Source organism: Pristis pectinata, chromosome 11, assembly GCF_009764475.1.
Source record: "Pristis pectinata isolate sPriPec2 chromosome 11, sPriPec2.1.pri, whole genome shotgun sequence".
Taxonomy (NCBI): Eukaryota; Metazoa; Chordata; class Chondrichthyes; order Rhinopristiformes; family Pristidae; genus Pristis; species Pristis pectinata.
The window spans coordinates 19303610-19319613 of NC_067415.1; the positions used below are offsets into that span (position 1 = coordinate 19303610).

Below are 16004 nucleotides of genomic sequence, written 5' to 3' on the forward strand. Positions count from 1 at the left end.
GACATAGCAAATGTGCATTCATCCAAGCAGTAGAAGAATTTGTGAACAGCACATTCAGAGGTTAGTACTGAGGAAGCCTTTTCAGGATTGGGACAAGATAGAGAGGTGTAGAAAGGAAGTCTTGGATGACTGATAGCCCTGCTTTCATTTGTTGAATCCATTAATGATGTAGGGATAGCTGCATAAAACCTGGTTTCAAGTGAAGATTGCCATGAATCAGCACGGTAGTGTAGCGGTTAGCGTAACACTATTACAGCGCCAGTGACCTAGGTTCAATTCCAGCCACTGTCTGTAAGGAGTTTGTACGTTCTCCCTGTGTCTGCATGGGTTTCCTCCGGGTGCTCCAGTTTCCTCCCACATTCCAAAGATGTACAGGTTAGGAAGTTGTGGGCACGCTATGTTGGTGCCGGAAGCGTGGCGACACTTGTGGGCTGCCCCCAGAACACTCGACGCAAAAGATGCATTTCACTGTGTGTTTCAATGTGCATGTGACTAATAAAGATATCAAATCAAATCAAATTAAACAAGAAGGCAGGTTAACAAGTTTGCAGTCAATAGGACAATTACTCTCTCCCGTCACTGCCGAATATTAGGTGGCATTAATATATTTGCAAACATTCTACTCATATCACAATATTGATATTGCTTTGCAGCAGCAGCAGCTGGGGTTGGAAGAGATACATGAGTTCATCCGTGTTTTCTCTGCTGTGTCTTGATTTTATTCGCACATTGGTGCTTGAATATGTTCAGGTATCTCCATTACTGGAGGAGAACTCCCCGCATGGTGACATTGCATGTTCTCCCTGTGACTGTGTGGGTTTTCCCCGGTTGCCCATTTTCTTCCTGTATCTCAAAGATCTACAGATTGGTACATTAAAAGGCCTCGTGTAGGTGAATGGTCAAATCTGGCAGGAGTTGATGGGAATGTGGGGAGAATAAAATGACATTGGTATAGAATTAGTATAAAAGGGTGCTTGACTCAGTGGGTCGAGTGGCCTATTTCCATGTCGTTTGACTCCATGACTCTATAACTCTATGATTCTATCACTCTACATGTTGGTGGATTTCTTCAGACCTTCCCAGCTATTAATCGCTACTAATCTTTCTCTTGCTTCTGGAATAAGTACACCAACGTGTGATATTCCATTTATAATACTGGACAACAACTGATCAATGAATTTCCTATTCTGTTCCCCTGTTCACTCTTTCTTCTGTCTTCTTGCCTTCGTGTGGAGATCATTGACATAATGAAGGGTCTATGTAAGAACTTAAACCCAAAGCGTTAACTCTGTTTCTCTGCTGCCTGACCTGTTGAGTGTTTCCAGCTTTTTCTGTTTTTATTTCAGAGTTTTGATTTTCTTTCACCATTGATATGATGTAAGCTTAAAGCTAAATAAAGGAGCATTTAACAGGTTTGCCTTCAGTTGGAATTTAAAGAGCCCCGTCAACAAGCAAAACAATACATTAACCTAAGAAATGAATTGAGTTCATTGTGTTCAGTGGGAAATTTTAGCAACAATGCTTTAAGATTTTGCTAATCTGAATATTTTAAATTATTGCACATGAATTCATGCACATACAATAATTTGAAATATTTGCTTTAGCAAAATATTGTCATTTTTTTCAAGTATTTCATTATCAGCATTATCAAGATTTTCATAGTGCCTGTGCATACATGTACTTGTGCATATGACAATAAACTCGACTTTTGACTTTTTTGACTTTTGATCACGAATAAGCAGAATAATTTCATTCCATATATTGTAATGACACACCCTTAAAGAGAAAATAAAGTCATCTTTGAAGGTATGACTTGTACTCTACCATGAGAACTCTGCATCAGGAACATACTAGTACACTCTCTCCACGGTAAACATCAAATAAATAAGCAGCTAACTGCTCGTTATTAATGCATACAAGGCTGAACAAGTTCATAAAAGCAGCTGATACGGTTTGATATTCTAGCTCAACAGATTCTTTTATTTATTTTTGACTGACTTTGGTTCACTTCTAATTACAAAATGTACTTCAAGAAACTTAACTGCCTGAAGGTGATCCTTATTATGCTAGCCTTCCTGTCAACCAGAACGGTAGCTTCAGAAAACAACTTTAATTGCAATGTGCAATGAAACTGTAATTTTCGTGTGAAAGTACAGCATGGTTTTATTTGAACTTGTTTTGATTTTTTTCATTGCTGGTAACTGCCAATATTTATTTGTAGATCATCAGAGAAAATGTTCTTTGATTATCCAGGAGATAGCAACCTGATACTCGGTGATGGGGTCAATGTCCAGAGGGAGGTCCTGATAATAGATGACACTGTTTCCTTCCCCACAGATGCTACCTGACCTGCTGAGTATCTCTATCCTGATCTTACTTGCCTGGTTATAAAGGCTACTTCCAATTTCCCACAAGGTACAAACATTTCCTCGCTGCAGTGCAACCCACTTTAGATATCAATGAACACAAAATGCCGGAGGAACTCAGCAGGTCAGGCACCATCTATGGAGGGAAATGAACAGTCGATGTTTCGGGCAGAGACCGATACCAATTTCCATGACAATTAGAATGAATGTAATTGGCAAACATACAGTAGCTGGAGAAAATAACTTCCATGTGACTTAAGATATTTTAAAAATACATGTAAAAATCTTATATTGGGGTTTAGAAAAATGAGAAGTAATCTCAATGAGAAGCAATCTCAGAGAGGGCTTGGCAAGACAGGTATGAAGGGGTTCAGTCCTCTAGCTAGAGAGTCTGGAACCCAGGGGAAATGTATCAAGACAAGGGGTTGGTCATTTAAAACTAAGAGGAGAAATGCCCTTGTGCCAAGGATTGTATATCTTTGGAATTCTCTACCTTAAAGGGCTGTTGACGCTCAGTCACTGAAAGTATTCAAATCAAGATCGATATATTTTTGGCTACTAAGAGAACCTTAGTTGAGAGAACAAGTAAGACCAATGTAAGACATTTATTGGGCCATAACTGGAAATATTGCATCCAATTCTGGTGGGCATACAGAAAGAAGAATGTGAAGGACCTAGAGAAAGTGCAGAGGAAATATGCTGGAAAGGTTCCACAGTTTTCATCTGGAAGGTTAAACAGGAGAAGTTGGGTTTGCCCTCACTGGAGTAAAATAATTATACGAAATCATAATGGTTTTATGCAAGGTAAATAGAGTGAAAATGCTCTCCCATTAGCAGATGGTTTGAGGACAAAGGAACACAGGTTCAAGTGATGTGCATAAGACAAATGGGTGATGTGAGGAAGGTCTTTATATGCAGACAATGATTATGATCTTCATTTCAGAAAAGGCATAAGGATGGTGGGAGCAAAGTCAATCAGGGTCATGAAGGAAAATAATTTGCAAGGTTATGGAGAAAAAGCAGAAGTTTGGGAGACTGTATGGATTGCTCCACAGGGAGCTGCTCCTTCTGTGCCATTATGATTCTGTAATTTGGGGATTAGGTAAATATGACACAACACTGTCCATGACTTTATTGAATGGCAGAACAGGCTTGAGATGCTTTATGGCCTACTCCTACTCCTACTCCTATTTCTTATGTTCAGTTGTTTGTAATCAAAGACGTGGGCATTGATGGCATAAACTGGGGGAAATCCTAATAATAGGTTCAGATTATATCTTTTTTTTACATTATCTACATAACTGTGCAGTTATGTCAGGCCTTTCTTTGTTCCCATCACTGCCTAAAAGAGTACACAATAAAACAGTACAAAGTTAATTTCTCACAATCCCAAGCAAAAAATGCCCTGATGGATTTTTTTATGGATATCTAACTGCTATGCACTGAAATGAAGCAAATGCTTTGACCTTGGCAAACCCCAGATGTGGTGGATAAGGGTAACACGGCTGCACTTTGTATTACGCAAACGTTAACAGCCGTGACGAGATGCCATCTAGAAAGTTACTCATCAGGAAGCAAATACTTGTCGTTCTCAGAGCCCGTCACTTTTCAGAAGCTTGGCCATATTCTTAGAATCATTTTACAGATAAAATTATTGCATCACTGCTTAAAAATGCAGTGTGGCTAGACATAAAAATATCATTGCCTGCCATGCTCTATCCACCTCTTCAGCTCTGTGCTAAAGATCTCATGCCAGGAAACAGAAAATGCAGATGAACCCTGTGTTCTAACCAATGGTGTTCCCTCATTCAAAATCACCAAAAAGAGTAACAGATCATCCATCATTAGCTGCTTGTGTGTACAAAGAAGGCTGCTTAATTCACCTTTGTAGTGACATGGAATGCAATTCAAAGTTAGCATCATAGAATCATAGTTAGTAATAGCACAGAAGACAACCACACAGCCCATTGTGCCTTGCCAACATTCTGAAATGCAATATGCCTCTACATTACTTCTGTTATATTAAAGTTGTGGACTTTTAAGATTGAGACCAGTTATTTAACTGCCTTCTCCACATCCCCACTTCCATTTGGCCTCAAAGCCAACCCTTCCCAAGGTTCCCATTTGCCCTAAGCCCTTTCTCGGATATCTTTCCTCTCCCATATCTTATATAAAGGTCCCATAACCCTCTCCAAGCTTATCTTAGGCATAGGACCTTTCTTTAGTGGCTTGCTTGACTCTCGGGTGCCCAAAGTACTGTTGAAGTGTGGTCACTGTTATTTGGTAGGAAAATGTGGCAACCTATAGCACAGCACATTCCCACAAAGATCAATGAAACATTAACCAAATGCCTGTGATCAAGCTTTAGTCATCTCTTTTCCCTTCAGTTCTGTGTCAATCTTTGACTGATTACACTTTTATTCATTACAATAGTTAGATCTTGAAGAAAGAAGATCTGGTCTGCTGGATGAGGAACAGAAGTAATTAGACACGCTACAACTCTGATTTCACCTAAAGTGATTGATGCTTGTGACAAAAATGAGTCATAATGAGAAGATAATACTGCAGGAGTCTCAGAATCAAGCTCCAACCACTGTATGTTTTTCCACATTCTCCCATTCTCTTATGATGAATGTGGAAGAAATTTCTCATTCAGAGTTAATTATATCAACATGGAACAGTTCCCAAAATATTTTAGCTCACACGGTTTTTAAAATGATTTAGTGAATAAATTTACATCTACAAGAAGCACCAATAACTGTTGCAGATTGATAAATGATTCTGTTTCAATCCAGCCATGAAATGTAAACAGTTATTCTAATCCATCATTTTTACACAGCTCTCAATCATACTAAATGCCCTTGCAATACCTTAATTATTTCCTAAAATTAGCTCTTTCAAATATTATAAAAATATGATTTTTAATAAATTTGATAGCCTTCAAATTACTGTAAACAGGAAAGGTTACAAATGGTATATGTTTTTATCCTTCCCGTATTATTGAGTGCCCCCTCTTTTGATTATGCCCATGAACTTCTAGGAGGAAATAATAAATAAAGGTGATGATTGGCTCTGATGTCAACCACTGTCCCACTCCTACTGTTCACCTGGACAGGTGTCTAACTCGGGATGCCAATAGTTTATCTGACCACAGTTTCAAGTGGAGACTGAGTCATTGCTACCTAATTCTCTGGTATTTTACTAAATTTCTAACCTTCATATTCCATTCCTAACCTCTCTATTGTTTTACATTATTAAAATGTGTACTGACAACTAGATGGCTTTGTAAAGGACTAAAAATGACCAGCAATATCACATGTTGAAATGTACAGTTCCATAAGCAATCATGGTCTAAATCTGAGATTACATACTCCCGCTAGATAGCATGGGATCAGAGATTCAGCCCTACAATGTTGCTGCCTTCTCTACAATCTCTGTTCCTTTCCTCATGGTAGTTCAATCTTACAGAATTAATCTTCTGTGAAATGCCATGAGCACTTATGAAATGGTTTTGCATTTATATAGTCTCTGTCATGCTCATTTTAGATTACCCCAAAAAGTCTTAGGAGAAACTTTTGAAATACAGACACTATTATGAATGAAGGAAGAACAGCAGCCACTTTGCAGACCACAAGTTCCCTCCAATAGCAATGCGATATTAACCAGATAATCTATTATAGTTGCCGTGATTACAAATTAAATATTGGCCAGTACACTCTGCCCTTCCAAAAATTAGTATCATGGGATCTTTCACCACAACCTGAGAGAGCAGAAGATCTTTAGTATCTCTTCAGAGAAGCAGCATCTCCAATAACGCACAATTTCAGGAGTTTGAGGAGATTTGGTATATCACCAAAGATGCTTGCAAATTTCTACAGATGTACAGTGGAGAGCGTACTGACTGGTTGCATCACCGTCTGGCTCCAATGTGCAGGATCTTAAGAGGCTGCAGAGGGTTGTAGACTCAGCCAGCTCCATCATGGGCACAACCCTCCCTGCTATCAAGAAGGCAGCATCCATCATTAAGGACCCTCACCACCTGGGACATGCCCTCTTCACATTACTACCACCTGGGAGAAGGTACAGGAGCCTGAAGTCCCACACTCAGTTTTTCAGGAACAGCTTCTTCCCCTCCGCCATCAGATTTCTGAACAGTCCATGAACCCATGAACACTACCTCATTATTCTTCTTTTGCACTATTTATTTATTTCTGTAACTTGTAGTAATTTTTACATCTTTGTGTCTTGCACTATATTGCTGCCACAAAACAACAAATTTCATGACACGTGTCGGTGATAATAAACCTGATTCTGATTCTGATTTCCTTAGCACTGCACTGGAGTGTCGACATAGATTCTTGTCCAAGATTTTAGACATGAGTCAAAAGTACAGGTATAACATGCTATAACATGATAGTTATGTTCCTAAGAAACCTCATGTTATAGAAAGTCACATTATAACAGAATAGGCTGTAGTTGCCTTCAAACCACTGATTTAAACAGGTTTTCCCGATTGCCATTGCACTATGACCAATGTGGCCCGTGTAATGCAAATAGTTTCATCATCCATCAGTTGCATTACAATCAATTTGCATTGTCGAAACATGCTCGATAGCAGAACTACCTGAATCATTACTTTAGTTTCTTTGTTATTAATTTATACTTATTCAACACAGCAAATAAAAATTGAGTTCAAGATTTCTCTTGGTTAACACCTGGTGAAGATCCTTAAACAAACACTTGGCTGATATCACACTCGAATCATAGGCCATTTCATCCAGCATGTTTGTGCTGGTTATAAAAGAACTCTCCAGCCTGATCCTATCTTCCAGCACTTGGACTTTGTCCTACAGGACATGACTTTTCAAGTATGCAACCAAGTCATCTTTAACTGTGACGGCAGGACCATCGTTTAAGTCTGATTCCAGACCCCAACCACCTTCAGGTGAAAAAGATGTCTCATCTTACCTCCAATCCTTCTAAAAATTGCTTTAAATCTATTCTGCCTGGTAGGCTGATGAACTTGCCATATAGTTTGGAACAACAGATTAAGTGTTTGTGATCTATAATACTACAGAGTAGGAGTTGTTGCTTTTCATCCTTCCTCAGTGAAAAAGTACTGAGAGGAGTCGAAGACTACTCCCTTGTAGAAAAAAAGGAATCAACTCAAACCGCTCCAGATAATCAGCAGAAGGATAAAATCAAAGGCTCGATACTTCCTGTCCCGTAAACGAAAACATTCACAGTGTAGGAGGGTATAAAGAAGGGAAGGAATGAGTGAAGGGAGGAAGGGAAAAGATCTGGGGGAATGGACTATCATCATCTAACATCTATCATCAAAGATCCCCTCCATCCAGGCCATGCCATCTTCTTGCAGCTACCACCGGGCAGGAGGTCTGGAAGCCTGAAGTCCCACACCACCAGGTTCAAGAAAAGTTACTTCCCTTCCAAAATATGGTTCTTGAACCAACCTGCACAACCCTAATCACTACCTCAGTATAACAACTTTTCACTTAGTGGTCACTTTTCACCACAACGGACTTTTTTTTTGTTCTATTTGTATAATTAATGCTTAATTCATGTTATTTTCTTGCGAATGCTGTGTATCTGATGCTATGTGCCTGTGATGCTACTGCAAGCAAGTTTTTCATTGCACCTGTGCATACATGTACTTGTGCTTATGACAATAAACTCAACTTTGACTGACTTTGACTTTGGCCTTTCAACAGTTGCAATGTATATTCACTTAAATAGTAAAATCATTGTTTTAGATAATTCCTTATGTCAATTTTGTTAATATCAAATTCTGTGAAACAGCTTGGGATATTATTGGTGCCACGGTAGTGTAGCGGTTAGCATAACGCTATTACAGCGACAGTGACCCGGGTTCAATTCAGGCCACTGTCTGTAAGGAGTTTGTACGTTCTCCCTGTGTCTGCGTGGGTTTCCTTTGGGTGCTCCAGTTTCCTCCCACATTCCAAAGACGTACGGGTTAGGAAGTTGTGGGCATGCTATGTTGGCACTGGAAGCGTGGCGACACTTGCGGGCTGCCCCCCAGAACACTCTATGCAAAAGATGTATTTCACTGTGTGTTTCGATGTACATGTGACAAATAAAGATATCTTATCTCATCTTAAATGCAAGTTGCTGGCACCGTATGTTGAAGGAAAACATTGTGGCACAGTACCACAGGGCTGCTGCTTCAAAGCTCCAGTGGCCCAGGTTCAATCCTGACCTCAGGTGCTGTCTGTGCAGAATTTGTACGTTTTCCCTGGGACTGAGTGGGTTTCCTCTGCGTTTCCTCCCATATCCCAAAGACGTGCAGGTTGTTAGGTTAATTGGCCAACAGTCATTGTCCTATAGTGTAAATGAGTGATAAAATCTAGGGGGAGTTGATGAGAATGTGGAGAGAATAAAAAACGGGAGTAAGGCAGGATAAGTGTGAGTGGGTGGTTGATGGTCAGCGCTGGTTTGGTGGGCTGAGAGGCCTGTTTCTGTGTTGTGTGTCTCCAGGACTCCATGACTGCAGCTGACACTGTGCACCATAACTGCTTACATCACGCCCTGGATAACATCTGTCGTGCAGCACAAACATTTTTCAATGTGCTAAACAAGTGCTTACCCCTGAACAGGTTGCGTGGTATTTGACAAGTATGACCGCAGCCATTGGAACAGCATTTCTTCAGTCCTGAGCACTCATTGTCTGCCTCACAACTTTCAACACAGGCAGCAGCAAATCCACTGGCTTTCTCCGGAGCGGGACAATCCCCCTGCTTTGCTGACTGGATTGACTTGAGGAACTCGCAGCTAGTCAGGCACTCATAGTGTTTCTTTGGGAAAAGAAACTGGAATAAAATTAAAACAACTGAATTATTTCATTTGCACATAAAGTTCTCAAACAATTGCTGGAAGATTCATCAAACTACCTAAAACTTTATGTAGTAAATTCCATGGCTGGAGAAATTCTACTATAAGCACTTGCTTTGTTGAACATCTGCAGCCACATAAAAACATTGGTCTCAAGTGACTAAACCTGCCATACCATCTTCCATTTTAGACTGTGGTTTCATATCCTTCTTGCTGTCACTAATACATTAAGTTCACAAATCCTACAAATTGAAGCACCATTTGATTATCTTCAAAGATGGTAAAAACTAAAATAAATAGCTCAAGGGCAGATCTTACCTCACACTTGCTTTGACAGTGAGTCTCCTGTATGTCCCAGGATTCTTTGCAGGGCTCTAGGCACTGTAAAGCAGAACAAAGTGTCTGTTAGTGTCAAAAGCCACATCAAAGGAACATGATGCATTAAAGTCCATGTCTAGCCATGCCTCTGGCTCACTCTCACACAACGAAACAGCCAACAACATAAATGGCATCTTCAAATACGTTGGAGAGTCGCACCAATTACTGTATATTTGAACATTTCAAATATCAAATTTAATCCAATATGGTTGCAGATACTGTGGTGTTTTCTCCAACGTAGATATTTTCAGTGAAATAACTATAATATTTTAAGCACAATAATTAAAACCTCCTCAAACAAAATGTACAATTTTAAAATCAAATTGCAGCTATTGCAATTTGAAGAAATAAATTTTTATATCCTTGTTTGGTTTTTCAAATTGTTGGAAATTTCTTGGCCACCCAAAGAGTTACTGCTTTTTAAATATAATCCTTACTTTAACTAGAAGATCATGGTAAACAGGTATTATATTATTCTCCAACCCTAAATGTGTTCCATTCATACTAAACAGTCCCAGAACTATCCTGCAGGCATGACATTTAGATAGAAGAACTTTACTGACTTTCCAACTAACAAACCTCCCAACAAATTTAAAATGTCATCCAAATGCCATCTGTTTTAGACAAATCAAAGACAAAAATTAGAAAGTGGTAGATGTAGTTGACTAAAAGACAAAGGGTGACCTTCGACTCCTACAGGAGAATGAGGAGTTCATAGGTAAGAGCTACAGGGAGGCAGTCACTCCTAAGCTGCAGGAGGCAGGTAGCTGAATGACTGTCAGGAGACGAAAGGAGAATAGGGGCAGGTACTGCAGAGTACCCGTGTGGCCATCCCCCTGAATAACAGGTTTGGATACTGTTGGTGGTGGGGGTGGGGGGGCGGTGGAATCTACCGGGGTAAGGCCACGGTGACCAGGTCTCTGGTACTGAGCCTGGTCATGTGGTGCAGAAGGGAAGAGGAGAGCAGTAGTGATAGGAGATTCAATAGTAAGGGGGGCAGACAGGAGATTCTGTGGATGTGAAAGAGACTCCCGGATGGTATGTTGCCTCCTGGGTGCCAGGGTCAGGGACATCTCGGATTGGGTCCACAGCATTCTGAAGGGGGATGGCGAACAGCCAGAAGTCATGGTACATATTGGGACCAATGACATAGGTAGGAAAAGAGAAGAGGTCCTTAGGAAGGAATATAGGGAGTTAGGTAGGAAGCTGAAAAGCAGGACCTCAAGGGTAGTAATCTCTGGATTGCTGCCTGTGCCACGTGCCAGTGAGGGTAAGAATAGGTTGATTTGGCAGATGAATGTGTGGCTGAGAAATTGGTGCAGGGTTTCAGATATGTTGATCATTGGGATCTCTTCTGGGGAAGGTACGACCTGTACAAAAGGGACGGTTTACACCTGAACTGGAGGGGGACCAATATTCTTGTGGGCAGGTTTGCTAGAGCCTTTGGGAAGGGTTTAAACTAGTTTGGCAGGGGAATGGGAACCTGAGTGATAGGTCAGAGGTTGGTGCATTTAGTGTACAAGTAGATGCAGAGTGTAGAAAGACTGTGAGGAAGGATAGGCAGTTGAAAGGGCAAAACTGCAGTCAGTTGGATGGGCTGAAGTGTGTCTACTTTAATGCAAGAAGTATCAGGAACAAAGCTGATGAACTTAGAGCACGGGTCAGTACCTGGAACTACGATGTTGTGGCCATTACAGAGACTTGGCTCTCACAAGGGCAGGAATGGCTGCTGGATATTCCGGGCTTTATATGTTTCAAAAGGGATAGGGATGGAGGTAAAAGAGGTGGGGGAGTGGCTTTGCTGATCAGGGACGGTATCACAGCTGTAGAAAGGGAGGATGTCCTGGAGGGATAGTCTACTGTGTCAGTGTGGGTGGAAGTCAGAAACAGGAAGGGAGTGATCACTCTATTGGGAGTATTCTACAGACCCCCTAATAGCAGCAGAGGCACTGAGGAGCAGATCGGGAGGCAGGTTTTTGGAAGGTGCAAAAATAACAGGGTTGTTGTCATGGGTGATTTCAACTTCCCTAATATTGATTGGCACCTCCTTAGTGTAAAGGGGACAGATGGGGTAGAGTTTGTTAGGTGTGTCCAGGAAGGATTCCTGACACAGTATGTGGACAGGCCGATTTGAGGAGAGGTCATACTGGACCTGGTACTAGGCAATGAGCCTGATCAGGTTTCAGATCTCTCGGTGCGAGAGCATTTTGGAGACAGTGACCATAACTCCTTAACCTTTACCATAGCCTTGGAGACGGATAGGAGCAAATGATATGGGAAAGTATTTAAATGGGGGAGGGGGAATTATGATGCTATTAGGCAGGAACTTCAGAGTGTAAGTTGGGAACAGATGTTCTTGGGGAAGTGCACAACGGAAACGTGGAGGTTGTTTAGGGAGTACTTGCATGGGGTTCTGGATAGGTTTGTCCCATTGAGGCAGGGTAAGGATGGTAGAGTGAAGGAACCATGGTTGACAAGAGACGTAGAATATCTTGTCAAGAGGAAGAAAGAAGCTTACCTAAGGTCTAGAAAGCAAGGATCATACAGGGCTCTGGAGAGTTAAAAGGTAACCAGGAGGGAGCTTAATAATGGACTTAGGAGAGCAAGAAGGGGGCACGAGAAGGCCTTGGTGAGTAGGATTAGGGAAAACCCCACGGCATTCTACACATACGTGAAAAATAGGAGGATGACCAGAGCGAGGGTAGGACTGATCAGGGCTAAAAGAGGAAACAGGTGCCTGGAGTTGGAAGAGGTAGGGGAGGTCCTTAATGAATACTTTGCTTCAGTATTTACCAGTGAGAGAGACCTTGACGTTTGTGAGGATGGCGTACAACAGGCTGATACGCTAGGGCAGGTCGATGTGAGGAAAGAGGATGTGCTGGAACTTTTGAAAAACATTAGGATAGATAAGTCACCAGGGCCGGACGGGATATATCCAAGATTATTACAGGGAGCGAGGGAAGAGATTGCTGCGCCTTTAGCAATGATCTTTGAGTCCTCACTCGCCATAGGAGTAGTGCCAGATGATTGGAGGGTGGCAAATGTTGTTCCTTTGTTCAAGAAAGGGAGTAGGGATAATACTGGGAATTATATGCCAGTGAGTCTTACTTCAGTGGTGGGCAAATTGCTGGAGAAGATTCTTAGAGACGGGATTTATGGGTATTTGGAGAAGCATTAGGTACAGTCAGCATGGCTTTGTGAGGGGCAGGTCATGCCTCGCGAGCTTGTTTGAATTCTTTGAGGATATGACAAAGCACATTGATGAAGCTAGAGCAGTGGATGTGGTGTACGTGGATTTTAGTAAGGCATTTGATAAGGTTCCTGTTGGAAGGCTCAGTCAAAAAGTCAGGAGGCATGGGATGGGGGGAAAATTGGTTGCATGGACTCAGAAGACAGAGGGTGGTTGTAGATGGAGAGTATTCTGCCTGGAGCTTGGTGACCAGTGGTGTTCCATAGGGATTTGTTCTGGGACCCTTGCTCTTTGTGATTTCTATAAATGACTTGGATGAGAATGTGGAAGGGTGAGTTCGTAAGTTTGCAGATGACGCGAAGGTTGGTGGTGTTGTGGATTGTGTAGAAGGTTGCTGTAGGTTACAGTAGGACATTGATAGGATGCAGAGCTGGGCTGAGAAGTGGCAGATGGAGTTCAACCCAGAGAAGTGTGAAGTGATACACTTTGGAAGACCAAATTTGAAGGTGGAATACAAGGTTAATGGCAAGACTCTTAGCAGTGTGGAGGAACAGAGGGATCATCAGGTCCACGTCCACAGATCCCTCAAGGTTGCCGCGCAGGTTGATAGGGTTGTTAAGAAGGCGTATGGTGTGTTGGCCTTCATTAGTCGGGGTATTGAGTTCAAGAGCCGCGAGGCGATGTTGCAGCTCTATAAAACTCTGGTTAGACCACACTTGGAGTATTGTGTTCAGTTCTGGCCGCCTCATTATAGGAAGGATGTGGAAGCTTTAGAGAGGGTGCAGAGGAGATTTACCAGGATGCTGCCTGGATTGGAGAACATGTCTTATGAGGATAGGTTGAGCGAGCTAGGGCTTTTCTCTTTGGAGCGAAGGTGGATGAGAGGTGACTTGATAGAGGTCTACAAGATGATAAGAGGCATAGATTGAGTAGACATTCAGAGACTTTTTCCCAGGGCGAAGATGGCTAACACAAGGGGATATAAATTTAAGGTGATTGGCAGTAAGTATAGGGGGATGTCAGAGGTAAGTATTTTTACACAGAGAGTGGTGGGTGTGTGGAACGCACTGCCGTCAGAGGTGGTGGATGCAGATACATTAGGGACATTTAAGAGACTCTTAGATGGGCACATGAATGATAGAAAAATGGAGGGCTATGTGGGAGGGAAGGGTTAGTTAGATCTTAGAGCAGGATAAAATGTCGGCATAACATCGTGGGCCGAAGGGCCTATACTGTGCTGTAATATTCTATGTTCTATGTTCTAATCATTGCAGAAAGGCCTAAAGAAACAACCTACAGTAGCGGAGAGTTTATGACCACTGGTTTCAATGTCCTGTGTCCAAAGCCCATTTGACAATCCATGATTGAGGTTATTTCATAGTTTGTGGGTGAGGAACTCCAAGTGACTGTTCTTGACTGAAAGGGTGCAGGTATTCAAATCTCTTCCTCATCTGAACATGTTTCCAGAGCCTAGAATGCATTCCTGGGAAATTTTTAAATGGATATAGACAAATGGATGGTCAGTTGGATGGAGAACACTTCTGTGTGCAAGTTCATTAGAGAACAACAGAAGCAAAGGCACTGGAAATTAACTTTCAAGTGGGAAGAAAAAAAGCTTCAATCTTAAATAAAAACATTCTCCTGGAAGAAATTTGGCAGATAATGTAAAATGGGCTCAGCCATATCTAAATCTCATTTGAAATTGTGACTCAGTTGTGGATAAAACAGAGAGGAAAAGTACTATTTACTTTCATTAATTGTGGTAATTTGCAAAAGTCAGTGGCATGTTTGTTTTTGGAGGGGAAACATCTTAAACTGTATAAACACTTATTATACTTTTTTAAAAGATTTAAATAATGTATTAAATCCTGTGTGTGAGGTGTTTTACCTCATTTGTTGTTTCTTTTCAATACACATCCCCTGCTGCTCTGTGTGGGCAGGTGGCCAGCCCTGGGAGCAGTCAAGAGAGAGATGGGAGAACCTTGGAAGCTGCCAATAGGGAGACCAGGAACCCCAGGAATGGCCAAGAAGTCAGAAGCTGTGGACACAGCAAGAGGCTCTGCGAGCAGGAGTGGGCTGGTGAATTGACCCACTGCTCATCAACCCACTGATACTGTGGAATCCACAATATCTGCAATCCCACAATTTAAGTAGGTGCTTAACAATTGTTTCAGCTACCTGCTACACACCTGTGGTATTCATCATCATTCTTACAAACCTTTAGTGAATTGGAAAATTGATTTATTATTGTCATGCGTACAGTTAAAAACTTTGTTTTGCATGCCATCCATACAGATAATTTCATCAAATCAGTACATTGAGGTAGTACAAGGGAAAAGCAATAACAGAATGCAGAATATAGTGTTACAGTTACAGAGAAAGTGCAGTGCAGTCAGACAATAAGGTGCAAGGCCATGATGAGGTAGACTGTGAGTTAAGAGTCCACCTTATTGTACAAGATGACTGTTCAATTGTCATATCAGCGGAATAAAAGTTGTCTTTCTGTATCATCTCATTAATCTTTTAAAATCCATTGAGTGAACAGGCTGCTAATGTATTGCACCTTTTCTGTGTCTTGATTGATTCTCTAACCTCCCCTTGCCCTCTTTCAATCTAACTGAATGCTTCTTTATCTTTCAGTTCTGATGAAGGTGACGCCTACCATAATGTTCACAACTTATCCTTTCTCTTTACAGTTATTGGCCAACCTTCTGCGTACTTCCAAATCCTCTTGTTCTTATTTGGGTTTGAAATTTTAGAAATCGATGGAACCTCTGATTTGAACTACGTTAATAACATATGTAATGGTTTGTGTTGTAAATTGCATAAACATACCCAACATACTGATGTTAAATATATTGATCAGGATGTTCTACTCAGTAGTTTGGTGTACATTTCCTCAGCAAAGACTGCAAAAATGGATCCTGTGGGTGGTCGGGATGTCACTGACAACAACTTCTGATGTCTCCACATGACCGCAAGTTCAGATAGCAGAGGTTGCTGTCAGTTTTACATGGGTGTTTGGGAAGTCAGGGTCTCGAGGGTCAGGGCTAGGGTCCATCAGGGGGTCATGGCAAAGGTTGACAGTTTCACCATCATTATAATGCAAGTTCATCCCCAATATTATCAGTTACACACCAGGACAATACAATGCCTGCGAAAGTAAATGCACCGTAACTATTATCTTCCAGGAGCATGGGAAA

At 41.5% G+C, this 16004-nt stretch overlaps 1 protein-coding gene across 2 annotated transcripts in view; it reads right to left on the bottom strand.

The window, feature by feature from the left end:
• Positions 1-16004, bottom strand: part of LOC127575966 (anosmin-1) — a 147563-nt gene that overhangs the window by 40666 nt on the left and 90893 nt on the right. For both annotated transcript variants that reach the window (XM_052026259.1, XM_052026258.1), the window contains exons 3-4: positions 9552-9614; positions 8989-9211 (exon numbers count right to left, since the gene is read on the bottom strand). In XM_052026259.1, coding sequence (XP_051882219.1) covers positions 8989-9211; positions 9552-9614 — 286 coding nt within the window. The remainder of the gene's footprint in view (positions 1-8988; positions 9212-9551; positions 9615-16004) is intronic.